We start from the raw sequence: 20,227 nt of genomic DNA, 5'->3' as shown, positions 1-20,227 counted from the left end.
AATGCGTCATCTCATTTAATCCTCAAAACAACTGTAGGCCGTAGGTTTTACTGCCGTGCCCATTCCACAGATTTGGGGAAACTCTCACTGCGGGAACTGCCTGAGGTCCCTCAGCTACTCTGTGGAGGAGCGGATCTTAAATGGTTTTCCGGGCTCAGGCTCCTAGTCTTAACCGCCTACCCGGAGGGGGTGAAGGATGCCACTCTGCTGCCCCTCTGACAGCCCAGAGGTGGCCCAGGAGGGGCTAGCAAGGGTTATGAGCAGGTGAGCAGCTTTTCTTGCTAGAGCAGGAAGGTTTGTTGCACCTGACTGGCCCTAACTGTCCGGAAGGAAGGGACTGCTGCCCAGAGACGTGGGTGGGGGTGGAGCTAGCAGATTCCTGCCCTGCCTGTTATGGGCTCCGGTGCCAGGGAGTCCACTCCCGCCCTCACCACTTACAAACTGGGAGCTGGGTAAGTTCTCCTTCCAGCCGATTCCCTTCCTTGCAAACAGCATCATGCTGACTTTCCAGGGTGGGTGAGAGGATCGAATGAGATAAGGCACGTAAGATACCTCATCAGTGTCTGGGACGTAGTAGGTGCCCAACAAATGCTCACTCCTTGCCTGGACAGAGCGCGCGAGCTTCCCACACTGGCCAGGAACCAGCCTCTTCGCTCCTCCCTCCGGGCCATGCATGCATCCTGTTATTCCCCTCAGAGGATGCTTACAAGTAGCCATCTCATTTTACAGACGAAGAAACCTAGGCACAAGGAAGTGAAATAAACTGCCCACAGCTAGTGAGCGCGGCAGAGCCAGGATTTAAACCAGGCAGCACGTAGCAAAGACGAGTCACACTGTGGAAACTGCTCGTGCTCCCCAGCCCCCTCTGGATGCCTGGGTGGGGGTTGGGGGAGGCAGGGACCCTCCCCCTTCCCTCCAACCCGCCTGCCCGGGCCTGGCCTCCGCGGGGGCGCGAGGACCGCTTGTTGGGTCTCACGGTGACTGCCTCCAGCCGCCCCAACCCCCGGCCCGCCGAGGGGCCTGGCGGCGACAGCGGCGCCTGGCAGCGGGGGATTTGGACGCGGCCGCGTCCCCCCCTCCCTCTGCGCCGCCGGGGGTTTGGCCGCGCCGGGGGACTTATCTCCCTTCCCTGGGACAGCCCGCTCCTTCCCGGCATGCTCCGCTCCCAGGAGCCGCCCGGAGTCCCGCGCCCGGACTTTGCCATCGGCGGGGGGCCAGCCCTGGGAGCGCCCCGGAATGCGTCCTGCAGCCGCAGCCTGAGGTGGGTGCGCCCGCCGCCCCGAGCTGCGGGAGAGGGGGCCCCGGGCGGGCCGCCCAGCCCCTGGGGAGATGGGGCGCCCGGCCGGCGGGCAGGGTGTGGGGGATCGGGGCGCCGCCTGGGGGGTGGGGAGCCCGCCTGGCCGCCGCTTTGTTGCGGCCACGGTGCTCGCGCGGGCACGGACTTGGAGAAAGTTGGAGCTGCGCGCTCGGTGGCCCCGCGCGGTGCGCGCCCAGGCGCTGGGGGTCCCTCCCAGCCTCCTGGGTGTTCGGGGTGGCCGGGCGGAGGGAAGGAGGTAGGGGCTTGGGTCTGTTTTATCCTTGTGGGTTTAGAACTCAACAGCGGGGAAGGGACAGAGAGAAAGAGACAGACAGACAGACAGACACTGGGAACTACCCAAGCTACACAAAGAAAGAAAAACTCCTCTTGAAACACAGAGGAGGAAACACACACAAAGAAACTCTCATACAGACAGATCCCCGAGAAACACGGCAAAAACTCTCGAAGCTCATACACATTCCCAGAAACACACTCAAACGCACAGGCAGAGAGGAACAAAGCCGGGGGTGTTGGAGGCCATGGGCAGGGGGAGGGGAAAGGGAATTCGGAGAAGGGGAGAGACGGAGGGAGGGGGAACCGCCGCTGGAGTGGAGAGGAAACCAGAGCAGGGGAATGGAGAGGCAGAGAGAAATGAGAGGAGGGAAGAATAAGACTAAAGGAGATAGTACTTTAGGAGGGACAGTATAGACACACAGCTAGAGAAACTGAGGCAGACCCTGAGAATTAGTCCCCCACCCCACCCCCCAACATATAATCCGAGTTACAGAGATGGAAGAGACCCCAGCCATCTCACCCTTGTGGGATGGGGAACGGAGAGGAGCTATGTGAGAACTCTGAGAAAGACCTCCTTGGCACTATTGAGCCACTCAAGTCTCCACCTTGTCCACCTGGCAAACTCCTATTCATCCTTCAAAACCCAGCTCAAGCATCACCTGCCCTGTGAAGAAGGCTTACCCAGAAGACGTCACGCAATCACAGTTACTCTCTTTTCCGTGTATTTCTGCATATGGCACAGGCATGTGGAGTTGAAATGGTTTGTTGGTCTGCCTACCTCTTCCCCTGGCTCTTCAAGGTTTGAGGTCCATGTCTTAATTTATTTCCAATTTCCAGAATCCAGCCTAGTGCTTGGTACATAGTAGATGGTCAATAAATACTTACTGAATGACAAACAGGGGCACTTGGACCCTCTAAGACAGGGAACATAGAATTAAATCCAAATAGAGGACTCCTAGGGACTCCTAGGTCAAAGCATCCTTTTTTTTTTTTTTTTGTAAATGAAGAATTAAAACCAGAGAGGGGAGAAGACTTGGGGACACAAGCAGGAAAAGACCATTGTGAATACATACTTGGAGACTTCCGTGTTCCTCCAGCCTATGAGTTTAAAATAGGTGTGAAAGAACCTCCTGAATGAAAACCATCAATAGCAACCACCAGTTTAATACCAGCTATACGTTTCCAACACTGAAACGGACCACCAAAACTTTTTCTGGAATATTTAGACTTCTCTTGACTGTGTAGAAAGGAAAAGGGAGGTGAACGCTCACCTCAGCTCACGTGGCTGGCCTTCTGCCTGTATAAACTTGCACAAATGCCTTAACCTCCCTGAACCCCAGTTTCTTCAACGATAAACGGGGATACAAATACCTGTCTCATAGGTTAGAAGAGTTAACACACGACGTGCCTAGCATGGAGGATGCCTTCAGCACACACACTCGTGCCTTCTCTTTCTGAAGTGGCTGTTCTTCCATGCACCGGCTGTAAATGTGAAGACAACAGTGCTAGTGAAAATGTTTCCTTTTGTCCCAGGACAGAAGTCCAGCCTGGTCCAGCTGGGGAGCACACTCTTTGTATAAAAGGAAAGGCAAATCTGGGGCATGGCATAAAACGCATCTTGATTCTGTGGAGGCCTTCAGGTCTCTGCGGGTGACTTGGGGCAACCTGACTCCCCCCTCCCAAGCCCCTCCTCCCCCAGCAGGTAAGACCCCGCTGCCCCATCCTTTTTCGCGCCTTCCTTACCAGGCCTGCGCTGCCCTGTGTCTTTCAAGCTTTAGCACTTGCCGGGAATGTGACCGGGACTGAGGGGCCACCAGAAGCATGGAGACTGTGGTGATCGTTGCCATAGGCGTGCTGGCCACCATCTTTCTGGCCTCGTTCGCAGCCTTGGTGGTGGTTTGCAGGCAGCGGTACTGCCGACCTCGACCCCGGGACCTGCTGCAGCGCTATGATTCCAAGTGAGTGCACCCGGGCAGGGGAGGGGGAACAGGGGCTGTGCCCTGGGGTTCCCACAAAAGTAAAAGAAGTTGGTGCTGGGCACCTGGCTCAGCTTTTTGTCTCTGCAATGGTACCTGAAGGCTCTCCTTCCCAATAAAGACCTCAGAGCTTGAGAATGTTCCTAAGCCCCCAACATCCTGAGCCACCTCTGACTCTGTCGCTGAACGAATGAGAAAGCAACTCAACATGGTCACCTAGTCTGTACAAAACGGCCACCTCACTCAGCATTTGGACAAGCCACATCCCTTTCCAACCAAACTCATAGGAGGAGAAATCCAATGCCTGCATGTCTACCCAGCAGACACTTGGTGGTGTGAAATCCCAGCATAGGCCTATCTCTCTGCTCAGATTTCTTTTTTTTTAGTATATATATATCTATATTTTTTAGTATATTTTTATTGATTTCAGAGAGGAAGGGAGGAGAGAGAGGTAGAAACATCAGTGAGGAGAGAGAATCATTGATCGGCTGCCTCCTGCATGCCCCACACTGGGGATCAAGCCCGCAACCCAGGTATGTGCCCTGACCGGGACTCGAACTGCGACCTCCTGGTTCATAGGTTGACGCTTAACCACTGAAGCCACACCGGCCGGGCTCTGTAACTTTTCCCTTGTTGTTTTCGTGCCTTGCTTGCTCCTTGATTCACTGTCGAGCCATGTGCCCTGCCTGTGACTACATTCCCATTAGCTCAGGTTTGGATCCAGGACAAGTGGTCCTGCTTGACTTACTCACTCCCGTTAGCCTTTGGCGGGGTACGTGGGCCTCCGTGCGGAGGGGTCAGCAGCAGTCGTCCATCCTGAAGCCGCTTCCCTGGGCTCTTCCTTCCAGGCCCATTGTGGACCTCATCGGTGCCATGGAGACCCAGTCCGAGCCCTCTGAGCTAGAACTGGACGACGTCGTCATCACCAACCCCCACATCGAGGCCATTCTGGAGAACGAAGACTGGATCGAGGATGCCTCGTAAGGCCTTGGGGAGGGCCTGCCTTCCTGGAGCCCCTGGGGATGGTGGGCGGGACTCCCTTGTGCCCTTTTCTGGCTTCCTGCGCCTGAACACTTGACTGGGCATCCAGGAGCCCTGTGTCCGTTTCTGTTCTTTCCCTGCTCTCATGAGGAGGGAAATCAGAATATGACATAACAGTGTTTGTCCGGGACTCACCCCCACCCCTCAGGTTGCAGACCTGAACACTGGGGTTCATAGGTGTATGCCAAAAGTTGTTAGAAAGTCACCCTGAGGTGCTTGGTTATCCTTGGGGTGCCCTTGAATCTGACAGGCCGGCTCTGGGGATGCAGCCTTTGTCCCCCGTGTCCTCAGGGATCTCTCCGTCCCACAGGAAGCACTCCATTCCCCCATCATTTAGTCATTCACTCACCGGGCAGATGTCTGTCTGTGAGGCCATGTGTGCAGGGCCCTGGGCCTGGCACCGCAGATATTAAGCTGACGGTGGAGACAGAATTCTAAGTACAGTATCTCAGAAATGATAGGTGACAGCCCAGTGGATGCATGGCGGAGGCGGTGTCTACAGTTGCCTGGGGTGGGGAGGTGGGGGTGGAAGGAACAGCGTCAGAAGCTCAGAGCACGACTTGATTGGTGGGGAGTAGTGTTGACAAAGCGCTGGTTAGGTGAGGGTGGGAGGAGAAGGTTAAGGACAGAGGGCCTTCCTCACTAGCTCCTGACTTGTTCATTCGAACGTGACGAGGCATCGCTGCTCTTAGGTGGTGCCCAGGTGTGCAGAGCTGGGTGAGGAGCTAGGTGAGGAGCAGCGGTGGGGGCTGGGGGGAGGGGGGCCTCTAAAGACAAGCACTGACACGCTCTTCTTGTCTCCCCAGGGGTCTCATGTCCCACTGCATTGCCATCTTGAAGGTAATACTCTTGGATCGCCCCAGGCGATAAAAGGGGTGGTCAGCAGAGCACCCCGGTGCACAGCTGGTTAAGCAGCCTTAGGAAGGGCATGGACCTCCAAGCTTCAGTCCTTTTAACCTGCCTGAAGCTTGGAGGTTCGGCAGTTTGCCTCCACTCCTACAGGGACGGTCTGGCATACTGCAAAGGCTGGGTTGCACCTGCTCCTCATAGCACAGTGACCTGTGGGAAAGGCCACGTGGGTAGTCACCAGCCACGTTGTCGCCGACTGTGGACACAGCTGTGTGCCCGAGACTGAGTAGCTGCTGAGGGGGAAACGGGGCTTTCCATCTTCCCCCTGGGCACTTTTTAAAAAAAAATATTTTTTATTGATTTCAGAGAGGAAGGGAGAGGGAGAGAGAGATAGAAACATCAATGATGAGAGAGAATCACCGATCGGCCGCCTCCTGCACACCCCCCACTGGGGACCGAGCCCGCAACCCAGGCATGTGCCCCCAACCGGAATTGAACCTGGGACCCTTCAGTCCGCAGGCCGAAGCTCTATCCACTGAGCCAAACCCGCCAGGGCGTGGGCACTTTCTTTCATTCACAGAGAGCTCAGCCCTGCATGGTGGGTTGGGTTCTATATCTGGCTTCTCCAATACCAGAAAGCCCGTCACCGGGCCTCTTTGGCGATGACAGCAGGCAGCCCAATGGGACAGTCAGTGCTAAAAAATCCAAACCACGAGTACTTCAAATTGAAGACAGACTTTTTTCTCTCTCTCTCCTTAAATGTCTGCAGCCTCCAGGACCGGGTGAAAAATTGCACCCAATTTGCATTTTGGGTAATTTTTATAGTTTCAGCACTTGTTTTTCCATGTTTGCCAGACACGATCCTGCTTAATAGAATCATAGTAATATTGAAATACTTGGCCGTTGGTAAAGAGTGTTGGTTTCTTCATATCTGTAACCTGGGAAACCACACATTTATCTTTATCTAGGAATTACTCAGAATTTCAAAACCAATAGCTTCATCTTTGCTTCAGCGTCTTGCTGTGTAAGATATTAAAACACCTTTCCCCCCGCCTCTTCCTCCGCTGCCTCTCTCGGGGGACAACGCAATGCCTAGTAGGACATTGTTGTCACCCGTCCTGGCTTTTTATATAATTCCAAGAAGCTCTCTGGGTATAGATGCGGTTGTAGACAGAGATAGAGCAATCGTGGCATATTCCACCTCTCTTCCCCCAGCCGGGACGTGTCCTGGCCCTGGCTTTTGTCCCTTCCCTTGCCTATTAGAGGAGGAGGACAGTGGCCCCTGAGGGAGAGGATGAGTCAGCCGGAAGGAGTCTTTTATTTATTTATTTGTTATTTATTTTTATTCTTTATTGTTTATAGTATTACATATGTTTCCTTTTCCCCCACCGACCCCTCCCCGGCCACTCCCACCCCCCAGCACATGCCCCGCCCCCTCCAGTGTCCGTGTCCATTGGTCATGCTCATATGCGTGCATGCAAGTCCTTTGGTTGACCTCTTACCCCTTCCTCCCTCCACCCTCTGTTCGATGTTTCTCTGTCTCTGGATCTATTTTTGTTCATCAGTTTACGTTGTTCATTATATTCCACAAACGAGTGAGACCATGTGATACTTATCTTTCTCTGACTGGCTTATTTCGCTTAGCAGACGGAAGGAGTCTTATTGGGTTGGGATCAATGGTCCGCCTTGGGACCTCAGATCAAAGGAGAGGCTCTCACCTTCCTGTTGAGATCCCAGGGTCATTTTGCCGTGGCCACCTGCCCTTGAGTTCCTGTGGTGGGGGCTCCCGGGATCTCTCCTGGGGGGGCTTCTGGGCTCCTTGGTGTCCCCTCTTTTGCAGCCGCAACATGAGGCAGGTGATGGAGCTTCTTTAGAACCATCCAGGCTCTACCATCAGGGAGGTGCGGGAGGGGAGACCGGGACTTTGGGGGTGGCCAGCGGAGTTGGCGGCTGATGAGAAAGGCACGAGTCACGCCTGTTTCCTGCGTTTTTCCAAGGCTCTTGCATCACCATCCAGACAAACATGCTAATGTGTCCCCTGGAGGGTTGTTGAGATAAGTGGCGCTTTTGGAGGATGTGCTGAAAGGGAGCAGGTGTCCCTGGTCCAGCCAGGCTCCTGAGGGTGCCCCGTGGGCGGTGGAAGACTAAACCAGGAGGTGAAGGAATAGAAAGAGAAAGTGGGTGTTCCCCCTCACGCGAGACGGTGAAATTAGAGCACACGATTTCTCTTAGACAGATTATTTCAGTTTAGATTTCTCTACGCCCAAACCCTGACCCCGGTCTGAGGTTCCTGCCCCTCCCTCCTCACCCGGCCGTGTTCTCAGCGTCGGCCTCTTCCACCTCATTTCCTCTCCTTTCTGTGTACTTTGCACTTCCATTTGACCATTTGGATTAGGGGGCCCAGCTGTGGGATGAGACCCAAGGCGGGGGTCCTATTTGTCTTTGTGGGGGGTGGCAGAAGCCCCTCGGGACCTGAGTCACCCCTCATCACCTCTGTCCTCCTTGCTGCCTTAGATCTGTCACACTCTGACAGAAAAACTTGTTGCCATGACAATGGGCTCAGGGGCCAAGATGAAGACTTCGGCCAGCGTCAGCGACATCATCGTGGTGGCCAAGCGGATCAGCCCCAGGTGAGCGGCCAGGCCTTTACCCCCACACTCCACGGGGGCGGGAGGGCCAGAAGCGGAGTTGGCAGGCGGGGCCAGGCTCCTGGGGAAGGGAAGGGGGGAACCACACAGACCACTTGAATGATTTACCTCCCGAACACCCGCAGGGCATCCAGCAGGGGTTGGGTGGGGAGACTTTCAAGCTAAGATGTTTCACACCGTCCCCCCACCTCCAGGGGGCTTTTGGGGGAAATTCCAACATATGACGAGTGCTGACTCTTCTACTCCACACATCCCACTGTGGCTGCCCCCTCCTTTTTTTTTTTTTTTTAATATGTTTTTAATAGATTTTCAGAAAAAGAGGAAGAGAGAGGGATAGAGAGGTAGAAACATCGATGAGAAGGAAACTTCATCCATCGGCTGCCTCCTGCATGCTCCCTACTGGGGATGGAGCCTGCAACCTGGGCATGTGCCCTGACCGGGAATTGAACCGGTGACCTCTTGGTTCCTGGGTCGATGCTCAGTCACTGAGCCACACCGGCCGGGCTACCCCCTCCTTCTCAGTCCCATTCCAGCCGGGGCTGCTTTCCTCCTCTTTGCCTTTGTCCCAGGCTTCGGGTCAGTAAGCACATTTCCCGCACCCCCATCTGCTGTGACCTCGTGCCCATGTCCTGTCTCCCACCCGTATCTGTACTGGAGACTAATTCCGGGGTGGCTGGCACCCACTGCTCCATCCATGGCCCAGCCAGCAGCCTCCAGGACTGAGTGGGAGGTGAAGCCGTACATCACTGGGCTCTCCCAAATTCCAGGCATCTGCAAAATCCCGTGTGGGAGGCAACCAGCGGATTGCAGTCAACAGCTACACCCCCTCCTGTGGGCTCAATTTGGTGAAGAAAAATAAAGCCCTTTTCTTAGAGAGAAGGGCTGTGCTAAATTTGTGCTGCCATCTGGTGGCTGGTATGTGGATGTGCCTGAGTGGGGTGTTGTCCCTGTCCAGCCACATCCCTGGTGGGAATGGTGGCCGACCCCACCTCCTTCCCCTCCGCGTCCTCCCCCCCCCCCCCCCGAGTTCCAGGGGCTCTTGCTCTCCTGGTGGCTGTGTCCTAGGGTGAATCATGAGGAGCCAGCCCTCTGAGGGCATAGGAAAGAGTTGGTGCACTTGAACTCTGTCCAGGAGTTCAGTGTGTTGAGAGAGTGGGAGGGACTCCGCCCAGAACCGTTCTTGGCTTTCCGTGGAGCTCCCCCCGGTGGGTGCGGTCCCAGGATTTATAGCAGCCGAGGTCGGCTCCCGGCCCGAAGGGCCCTCGAACCAGGCTCTGGGCAAGCCCCAGACCGTCCTCTGGCCACTCAGTGTCAATAGAGACTCCCCATTGCTCATACCTGCTGGACCTCCATCGTGTGCCCTGTCACTCCTAAGAGCCACCCCAGGGGGGCTGACAGATTCACGTGGAACCAGGTTATGAGGCAGCATTGCCAGGAGGGGTTGGAGGAGGAAAGAGATGGAGGGTTCGGAGGATGAGTCCAGGGCTGGGTGGTCAGGAGGAGCGGTGGTGCTAGGGTGTGGGTGTGGCGTTGCTCAGAGGGCGGGCTTGACCTGGTGCCCCCTGGCCCATCCTGCAGAGCACTTCTAGAACATTCCCGCCAGAATTCAATCTGCATCCTTGCTTTGTCTTGTCCTCGCGCGTTGTTCTCCTCTGGCCGGTTCTGTCCTGTTGTTTTTCTTGCTCCATTTATTCCACGTGGTGTGTTGGTAGCATCTTAGTTTCAAGGGACGTGGCCTCAGCTCCAGGCGCCATGGAGATGGGACGGCTGGGCAGAGGCTGGAGTGGCCATCCCTCTGCATGTTCTCACCAGCCCCGCAGCACCCCCTCGATGACCGCCCCCCCCCCCCCCCCCCACCCTGAGACCAGAGCATTTAAGGACATCTATTTTCAACTGCGTTTAAAATCAGATAATACATTGTTATTTTTTTCTTCCTGATTATCACATGGTCAAGAGCAAAAATTTGGAGCAAAACCTTGTACCATGCAAATCAGGATGAATAGTTTGTTTTTTTTCCTGAACTAGATTAAAAAAAAAAATTAACCACAAGCTCTACCATGTGTTAAAAAGAAATATAGTGGAGCAATTTTCCCCTAAATTAAACTTGTAGGGTTTTTTTTAGTGTTCTATAGAACCTTTAACCATGCTTTTTTTTTTTTTCAAACACAAAAATAATAAATACCTGTAAAAAGAAAAACATTGCAGATACAGATTATCTAGAAAGTGAAGTACCTCCTAATTCTACCCCCTCCCAGTTCATGGGGGTCCCTGCTATTGAATAGTGAGTATCACTCTGACTATTTTTCTCTGCATTTCATGGCTTTTATTTTATTTTTATGCAAATGGGACCCATCAAACTCTACATATGTTGGGCAGTGTGTCTTTTTAATTTAGTAGTGTATCTTGAACATCATCTCAGATGTTGGACCATGTACTTTTCAAATCATTGGAACTAAAACCAAACCAGAAAACAAAATACTCTCTAAACTGAACCTGAAGTCTTCCTACGTCTCAGGCGGAGAATGCAAAAGCCGTTAGAGAAAGAACCACCAAAGACATGGGCCTGGATATTAAAAGAGAAGAACTGGGCTAAGAAAAGGTAGAAAGGAGGGAGGGCGTGAAGGCGCTAAGGAGAGTGAGATACTGAAAGCCCTGTGCCTCCCCTCAGAGTGGACGATGTTGTGAAGTCGATGTACCCGCCGCTGGACCCGAAGCTCCTGGATGCACGGTGAGATGGCCGCCCCTCCCTCCATGCTGCTGGCCCACGGCTTGATCAGATCTGTGAGGTCGGCTGTTTGGGTTAGTGGGGAGAAGGCCGTGTTGCTGGGTTCCTGGGCTGTCCTGGGCCTTGGGTACCATTCAGTGCAGTGTGAATGGTCAGCCAACCAGTGAGCCACGCCTGGCTGGGGTATTCTGAATCAATGAGGATGCTCGAGGTGGGGCGTGGATACCCTCTCTTTAAGTGGGTAGCAGTGGGATGTGCTCATCCAATTGGCTAGATGCAGGTTGTCCCATAACACTCTCTTCTGGAGCCTTGTCATTGGTGAGCAGCGGACAGTGGGCACCACAGTCTCAAATAAGCTAATGAGACACAGCGTATTATATTCTCACTAGAGGCCCGGTGCACGAATTTGTGCACGGGTGGGGTCTGGTCGGCCTGCTCCTTTTGGGGCCAATTGGGGCCAGGCCAGCCAGGGGCGGGGGCCGTGGGCAGTTGGGTGGGGCTGATCTGGGCCCCGATTGGGCCGGTTGGCTGCCACAGTGTGCATCATAGCAACCAGTCATTCCATCATTCTGGTCGCTTGGCTTTTATGTATATAGATTAAAGGCTCCCAAAGCCTCAGGTAACCTTGTTTAACTTAGCCCCTCCCAGATTTGTCCGAGCATCTGTAAATTGCATGCTCACCCACCTCCTCGGGAAGGGGCTCCGGTTTGGGGAACAGACTATAGACTTCAGACCAGTTGGGCTTTGGCACGAAGTTCCTTCTTTCTGGGGGGACCTGATCCTGTTGTTGTTTTTCCTAGGACAACGGCCCTGCTCCTGTCTGTCAGTCATCTGGTGCTGGTGACCAGGAATGCCTGCCACCTGACCGGGGGCCTGGATTGGGTAGACCAGTCGCTGTCCGCTGCTGAGGAGCACTTGGAAGTCCTTCGAGAAGCAGCCCTGGCCTCCGAGCCAGAGAAGGGCCCCCCAGGCCCTGAGGGCTTCCTGCAGGAGCAGTCGGCCATCTAGTGCCGGCTGGCCAGCTGCTGACCACAAGGGCCGGCCGGCTGAGCCTTCCACTTTTCCTGTCGTTAGTTCCGCACGGCTCGGGGGCCCAGCTGTGTGCATCGTACACCAGGAGAGCCCGTGCGTCGATGCCTCTGCTGCAGTTGCAGATGGTGGCTGGCGAGTGGCAGTCTGACACCACAGTTAGGGGAGACGCCATTCACCGTCTGTACGGCAGCCCTCTGAGCACGGGTGGACTCTAACCTTTGTTGGGCTCACCTGGTGCTTTCAGGGAACCTGAGCCACCTAAGGATTCTTAGGAGGTTTCACATCACAATCAGCATTTCTGGCTTCCCTTGAACAATCAGAAGGTGAGGCAACTCTGACCTGCATTTTCCAAAGAGGACAATCAATTGGAACCAAGTAGGAGTAGCCTTTTTTTTTTTTTTTTTAATCCTCACCTGAGGATACTTTCCCATTAATTTTTAGAGAGAGACACAGAGAGAGAAGCATCCATCTGCGAGAGACGCATAGATTGGTTGCTTCCTGCACATGCTCTGACCGGGGCCAGGAATGGAGCCTGCAACCGAGGTACATGCCCTTGACCGGAATCGAACCTGGGACCCTTCAGTCCGCAGGCCAAAGCTCTATCCACTGAGCCAAACTGGCTTGGGTGGGGTTGCCTCTTTTTGCAAGACTTGTACTCTCTCACCTGGTCTGTTTCATTGATTTGTGTCATCTGCCCGTTCCCTGAGGCATCTGAGTCCCTCCTCCCCTGCACAGGTGTGTGTTTGAAGGTGAGCACCCCAGAGTTGATTATTCCCTTTTCATCATTATGCCTGTAATTTGACCTAGTTACCACTAGGTGGATAGTAAATGCATTCTTAGGTTTTTCTCTAGTGTGTGGTTATTGAGTCAAATTCAAATGCGTGGGGGAGATATTTGTCCGAGAACCGAGGGTGGAAGGAGAGAGCCTAGGAATCCTCAGCATGCTTTGTGCGTGTGACTCAGTGAAATATTTCAACGCCCTGAGCTCACTTTAGCAATGCGTCCTTGAAGGACGTGCTCTGCGTGCTTTGGACATCGGTGTGTGTTGTAAAGGTTGAAAGGTGAGGGGCATTTTTATGACTTGAGACCTGTGTGAGGTCGAGAATCACAGCTGCACAATCCAGACGCACATCCTGATTGCGCCATTTCCAGCACGAGGGCAGGAACGCCTGAAGTACTTTGCTTCCTCCCAGGTTCTCAGAGCCAGGCTGGCTCTGGGGGCAGGGCCTGGCTTGGGGGCTGCCTTGGTTCATGTCTGATGCGGTGGAAGCATGTTCGGAGCTCTGCATCGGTTCTCATTTAACGTTCTCTGCCCTGACTCAAGTCAGCAAATACCTCAGCCTGATTCCGGACAACCAGGAACCCATATCCCCAAGCCCAAGATTTGGGCCTTGCTTGTCATTGAGATGTGTCATTGGGCCCATTTCATTCTTCCCTGGAGAGCAGGATGTGTGTAACCAGCAGAGTGCACAATTCCCATCTGGGGAGATGGCATCGAGAGAGGAAAGCTGGAGCTCCACTCTCGTGGACTGAAGGACGATTCTTTTTGTTGTTGTTAATCCTCACTCTTACTTTTCCATTGATTTTTAGAGAGAGTGGAAGAGAGAGAAACATCGATGTGAGAGAAACACATCGATTGGTTGCCTCCTGCACAAGCCCCAACCAAGGTACATGCACTTGACCGGAATTGAACCCGGGACACGTTGGTCTGCAGGCCAGCACTCTATCCACTGAGCCAAACCGGCTAGGGCCGTGGTCGGCAAACTGCGGCTCGCAAGCCACATGCGGCTCTTTGGCCCCTTGAGTGTGGCTCTTCCATGAAATACCACGGCCTGGGCGAGTCTATTTTGAAGAAGTGGCGTGAGAAGAAGTTTAAAAAATTTGGCTCTCAAAAGAAATTTCAATCGTTGTACTGTTGATATTTGGCTCTGTTGAGTAATGAGTTTGCCGACCACTGGGCTAGGGCAAAGGATAGATTCTTGATCACAGGGGACACCTTATTGGATGGCCCACTCCCATCAACTCGGACTGCATGCTATATGGTAGTTAACGTTCCTGTCCTGCTGGTGAGCTGCAAGTGGGAAATACCCACAGAGCCACTTGGACTTTTCTATTTGTGGCCTCCATAAATAGACACCCATCGTCCTCCTGGTTTTGTCCTTTCTCCCTCCCTTTCAAAACCTGCTTTCATAACCAGACTGGAAACTCATTCCTACTAGGCTCGCAATGGCTGCTTCAGTTGTAAATGTCCCCTGCACTTAACCTGGACCAGAGCCCTAAGCCAAAGAGAAGCAACCCTGAGTTGACCTCTCAGATACCACCCACCAGGTGTGGGGTTGGAGGTGGAGACGTTTCCCCTGAAGTGACCCCCAGTGTCACCTCTGAGCCCTGGCGAGTCCCAGCACACCTGCCTCCTGAGGCCCTGAGCTGCCGCCCTTTGCGTGCTGAGGAGAGGTGGCTGAAGACAGAGGAAGTGTCTGCTAGATGGCAGGACCCCTGCTTCCGCTGCTCTGTAGTTTTTTCTTTCATCTCCAGGGCAGGGCAAGTTAAAGGTCTCTGGAGAAGGGTGGTGTTGAGGTGGAGCGGATGGTTGAGGTGGAGCACCAACTGCTCTTTGGGAGTTGGCGGAAGTTACTTCCTCCCTTGGGAGGGGCTGGTTGGGGAGCACCTGGGATCTAGCCAGGAGGTTTCCCGGAGGACAGACACACCCCAAGTCCCTCGTTCACTAGTGCCTATGTGCATGGTGGTAGATCTTTTCTTCCATGACCCCCACCCCCTCCTACCCTGGAGTGGGAGCATCAGATTAAAATTCTAAATGAAGAAGGAATTAGGGACAGGATTTGAGTGTGAGAAGAGTAAGATCTTTGAAGTGAGGCAGAATTAGGTTCAAATCTGGGCTCAGTCATTTACTGTGGGAGCTTGAACAAGCGACTTAACCTCCCTGGTCCTTGGCTCTCTCACCTGGAAAATCAAGGCTACTGCCTCACTGGGTTGGTATGTGAATCAATGAAATGGCATATGAGAAATGTCCAATTGTGTGCCTGGTACTGATTAACCAACATTAACCTTTCTTTCCACCCCACCCCACCCCCGCCCTGTGCCCAGTGCAGCTGACCCAGATCTATCACCTCGGTTACCATGGCTCTGTCCAAGCAGGGGCTTTGCCAGAAAATCTGGAATCACTGCAGTAGGGAGAGTGGTCCAGCATGTCCCTGCCCCACCCCATGTTCAGGACAGACAATCAAAGCTCTTAGCCTCTTATCAGGGTTCCCAGGGTTGATTGCTCAAGTTGCATTCCTGCAGCGCAGGGCCCGGGAGCCTCCTCCAGCTTGTGAAACCTCCCCAACGGAGCGGCATCCAGCTCACCCCAGTCGGTGCTCACCCCGTGCTCACCCTGACCTGCCTCATTCCAGGAGCGGCTCCGCAGGGACTCTGTGTGCCCACAGGAGCCTGATCTTTAGAGAAGGACTTACAGTCCAAAGCCCCTGAGTTGTTCTATGACCTTACACATTTTGGGAAGATGTCAGATGCCGAATTCCCATTCATTTCTTCCTTCGGTCCATCCCTCCTCACCCTCCCTTTGCAACTCCTCCCCCCTTCCTCCCACAAATACGTACTTTTTGCTTACTCTGGGAGGAAGTGTTGTGCTAGGTGCTGGAGATATAGAACAAAAGGCACAAGCCCTGTCCTTAAGAAGCAAAAGAGACAAGGGAGCAGCTGTGATCAGTGTAGTGAGAGAGAGAGAGATATAGTGAGAGAGGCCATGAGGGCATAGGGTGGGGGGTGGTGGCGGTGTCGAGATAGTCAGGGAAGGCACTTGGGAGGAGCTGATGCTTGCGTTGAGGCGTGACAGAAGGTCAGAGAGGTGTTCTGGGCTGACCAGATGTGGGAAAGGTCCGAGCCCCGGAGAGCATGCTCATTTGAGAAATGCAGGTGTTTGGGGAGGGCTGGAGTGTGGGATGTCAAGGCTGGACAGGTTGGCCGGGCATCCGATCATGGAGGATTGAACAGGTCATATTAGGGAGTTGACGCTTTATTCTGAGCATAATGGGGACCATAGAAAGGCTTTACCCAGGGGAGTGACTTGGTCAGAATTGCCATTTAGAAAGATACTCATTAACTTCACACCCTATGATGTTAGGCTCCAGGATCCATAAATGTGCCCGATGCCACTGAGTGCTTTTCCTCCCTGAATCTGAGAGGCTCGTGACTCGGTCACGGTGTAAAGTCAGGGTGGGCAACTGGGTGGGAAGGGAGCAAGCGAGGAGCTCGGCATCAGAACAGAAAGTGCCGGGAGAAGTAAGGTTGCACGGGATCTGCCTCTGGTAGGTAACAGTTTCTGTACCAGAAACGCTGATGAGCAGAGAGAACCCTGAGGATTTGAGGCATAACTGGGTCCTTTCTGTTTCATTCCCTCTGAATTTTCATCATCCCCATTTTACAGGCAAGGAAACCAACTTTCCTGGAGTCATTATGAATCAGAACAGGGATTTCAGCTCCCCAGCTCATGTTCTGTCACCACCACTCCTGCCCACTAGGGGGCGGTGCGCGGGGGAAATCTACAGTGAAGGGAAGGTAACAACCCCTATGAGTCATTCTATTCCTTCTAGTTCTACTATTTTTCATTAAAAGAAAAATAATAATGGTCCTGACCAATAAATTAATTTCATGGCCAATAGTCGGTTACAACACATAGGGTGATAGAACATGGGCAGTAAAATGAGGGCTGGGGCATGGGTGAGGCATTCTCTCTCCATCCAAAATGACTTAATTTGTTCTGTTTTAAGGAAAACGTGCTTTTACCAGAATAGTCGCAAAAATTTACGGTGCAAAATGGAATTAATTTATTACAGGATTGATTAGTTCGAGTCGTCTGTGGAGCATCCACACTGGGCGAACCCTGGGGTATATTGGAGTGCATAAAAAGATAATGCCTCTCTTGGGGCACATGTAATCTAAGGTGGTAAGAAACCCATAAAGAATGATTTGCGATACATCACAGTAAGTGCCAAGTAAGGGAACGGGTGTGTAACGGGGGCACAGAGCAGGGCACCAAACCCAGTCTAGGCGAGTTTCCGGAAAACAGGATGTCTTAGAACTGTCCAGGAGGCGTAGGTGTTAGGTGGGAGGAGGTAGCGGTGGAGGAGGACCGAGGATCCAGGCAGGGCAGTCGTGCAGTGTGACACTCCATACTGTGCACGTGTCAGATGGGAGGTGAGGTGGTGGGAGAGGCATCAAGGGGAGAGGAAGGAAAGGACTAGATGCAGGACTTTTCCTCCAGGTGGTAGGGAGTGATTGAAAAAATTGGAAAAGCTGTTATTTTTTTCTTGGAAACTATCAAATAATCTCTGCACCCTCACCCGTCTTTAATGTTACCCTCACCTGATCAGTGAACAGTGATTTGGCATTGTGTTAATTTGCATTAACGTGACTGCTCGTGAAGTTAAACATTTTTCATGTGTTTATTAGCTCTATGTACTTATTCATGTCCTTTGTCCATTTTCCTTCTGGGACTATAATATGTTTCTTATCGATTTATATGAGCTCTTTCTATATTAAGGATAACAAACCTTTGTCATATCTATTGCATATATTTTCCCCAGCCTTTGTCATTTGCCTTCTAGTTTTGTTTAGAATGTTCCTGACTCCAGAAGTTTTAATTCTGGTTTTGTCAAATCTATTGATTTTCTTTCCCTTAGTGATTTCTTCCATTGCTTTTATGATTAGAAAATCCTCTCTCATCCAGAGAACAAATAAATATCATTGAAATGTTTGAAGCAGCAAAGTGCCATGGGTGGATGATTAATAATAATATTCACAGGTTAGCTGTAGTGGCAGAAAAATAACAAAAAACCCCCAAGCAACCAGAGTCGAAAAAAATCAAACTTTGCTTTATCCACCCCCCAAGTAGGGGTGGGAATAGTTAGAGATCTAAGAGATGGATGAGGGAGACAAGGAGAGGCAGGGAGAGTCTTGCAGGACGAGTAGGAAGAGGTCAGGTAGACAGAGTGGGTGGGAGTGTGCAGAGAGGAAGCTATCTGTCCCAAGGTAAGATATGAAGGAACGTAATATATTTGGTTAGAATCTTAGATGAGAAGAAGCAGTCCTGGGTGAGGGGATTGGAAAGAATCGGGACCCATAAATCATGTTGAGAACTTTATTCTGAGAGCAATGGTGAGCCATTGAAGATATAGCCCAAATTATTCTTGGTGCCTCATGGAACCAATCTCTGCATAGAGTTTCATTCAGGAAGCACCGTCTGGCAGCCAAGACCGCTGACAAAATCCCATCGACAATGGCACTGTCTGCCCTCTCTTAGAGAATAGCCTTCTTCATCTGGGCTGGATGGTGGGGAGATAATGTCTTTGCTTATCCTTTCTTTCCCTCTAGTCCTTGATGCTAGGAAAGAGCCTGGGCTCTGGAGGGAGACAGATCTGGGTTGGAATCCCGACTCTGCTACTCCCTAGCCATCTCCTTCCTCATCTGACTACTTCCCTTCCTTCTGCAAATTCCATTGGACACCTGTTATGTGGCACGCATTGTCTAAGACTTAGACTCTAAGTGCTGGGGATACAGGACAGAGATAAAACCACACAATTTCTGCTCTCATAGAATTATAAACTAGTGAGGGAAGACAGATATTAAGCAAATGATTGCTTAAGTGCATATGAAATTAAAAGCTTGTAAAGTGTTTTAAGAGGAGAGATATAATCTCATAAAAGATGGTTAGGATAATTAACCTATCAAGGAAGGCTTCCATTAAAAGGGATCTACTCTCTGGAGGTAAGTAGCAGTTCAGAGGTGGATGAGTGGGGACACAGGAATAGTCCATACAAACATCCTGTAGCAAGAACTGAGACAAGGCCAGTGTGACTGGAGAGTGAACAAAGGGGACAATGAGACAGGCCATGGGAAGGATGTGGGTTTTGATGTGAAGGGTGATGTGAATTCATTCAAATGGTTTATTCACAGTGGGTGGTGGTGGACGGGTTGGAGATAAATCAGATTTGTATTTTGAAAAAACTCCTTTTGGCCTCTATGTGGAGAGTCAGTTGGAGGACAGAATAGGGAGGGAAGACCCAGTGCTACTGCATCAGTCTGGGCGAGAGAAGATGATAGCTTGGCCTGGGCGGGGAGAGGGAGATGGAAAGTCAGGGGAGTGGATACATTTGAGGGATATTTAGAAAGTAAAATATGTAAGACTTGGGTAGATTGGACATAGGACAGTGATGCAAGATAACGGGGTGTCAAGAAAGACTCCTCGGCCTCAGGTTTGCATGCCTACATGGGGATGACAGTTTGGGGACAGGGATCACTGGTACAGCAAACACCAGAAGAGGATGCAGTTTGGGGAAGAGGTAGGAACCATCTATTTTGGACTTGAGTTTGAGATGCATTTGAGACATCTGCATTGAGTTAAAACGATTGAAGCTCAGAGTGGAGTGGGCTGGAGATTTTTCATGGATCGTTATTATTAGAGTTATGGCTATGGAAAGAGTAGGGAGTGAAAACAGAAGGGCCATGGAAACCCTAACATCTAATATGATCTTGGGCCAGTTTAAGGCTCTTGTAGAGTTATTTCGATGGTTAAATGAAGTACCATATGCCTAGTGCCTGGTGCACAGTAGGCACTCAATAAATGTTAGCTGCATCTCCCTTCTCTCCTTGAACCACTCTTCTCCCTTTGTTTTATTCCTCTCTGCCTTCCGGCTCTATGTACTGCAGCTGGAGATGAAAACCTAATTCTCCCAACTTGAGATGGCTCTAGGGTACCTCGAGCTCTTCCCCCGGGGTCCCGCCCTGAGAGCCCACCTTCTGAGAGCTCTCTGACACGGGGCTCAGGCTGCTTGGACCCAATGCCAAGCTAACTTTCTTAGCCTGCACAGCAACCTCGACCCCAGGATGATAAGCATGCCACCTCGCATGGCTCCCGGAGAAATGGGTAGGCCAGATTTCCCCGTCCCACGTGGGAGTGGGGTTCTTGGGGTACCCCCGAAATAAGCATTTTCAGAAGCCACCACGGGAGAATGAGACGTGGTCTAGGGCTTTATTGGCATGGAGTTACATTCCTCGGGTTCCCAAGTCCTGAAGAGGGTGCAGCTGGGGGTCCAGTAGAGCCAAAAGCAGGGCCAGCGTCCACCTCTCCACGGCGGAGCTGGGTCCGGCAGAGCATCAGGCTGAAGTCCATGAGGCCATAGTGTGGAGTCCACCTGGCCGTGGGCCACGAGGGCCAACGCAGGGGAATGCACCCCCTGCAGCAGCCTTTCTAGAACCTTTTGTATTTTTTTTTCCAGCGGATTTTCACAGTGATTATCTCAGTTGCTCATCACAGAGCTTCTCATCATGAAATGCATTTGCATATTTT

At 52.2% G+C, this 20,227-nt stretch overlaps 1 protein-coding gene across 2 annotated transcripts; it reads left to right on the top strand.

The window, feature by feature from the left end:
• Window positions 1-1,213: 1,213 nt before the first annotated feature.
• TMEM98 (transmembrane protein 98) lies at window positions 1,214-12,693 on the top strand. 2 transcript variants are annotated; one of them, XM_028154816.2, is made up of 7 exons: window positions 1,214-1,261; window positions 3,364-3,549; window positions 4,416-4,547; window positions 5,415-5,448; window positions 7,972-8,087; window positions 10,774-10,833; window positions 11,631-12,693. In XM_028154816.2, exons 2-7 carry the CDS (start codon window positions 3,413-3,415, stop codon window positions 11,836-11,838), a joined length of 687 nt encoding a protein of 228 aa, XP_028010617.1. In that variant the 5' UTR covers window positions 1,214-1,261; window positions 3,364-3,412; the 3' UTR covers window positions 11,839-12,693. The 2 variants fall into 2 exon arrangements, with proteins under 2 accessions (XP_028010617.1, XP_054565294.1); XM_054709319.1 differs by having other exon boundaries at window positions 1,220-1,261; window positions 3,370-3,549.
• Window positions 12,694-20,227: the final 7,534 nt, after the last annotated feature.

This window comes from Eptesicus fuscus, chromosome 20 (genome assembly GCF_027574615.1).
Source record: "Eptesicus fuscus isolate TK198812 chromosome 20, DD_ASM_mEF_20220401, whole genome shotgun sequence".
Classification (NCBI taxonomy): Eukaryota; Metazoa; Chordata; class Mammalia; order Chiroptera; family Vespertilionidae; genus Eptesicus; species Eptesicus fuscus.
This window is presented reverse-complemented; position numbering and strand designations above follow the sequence as displayed.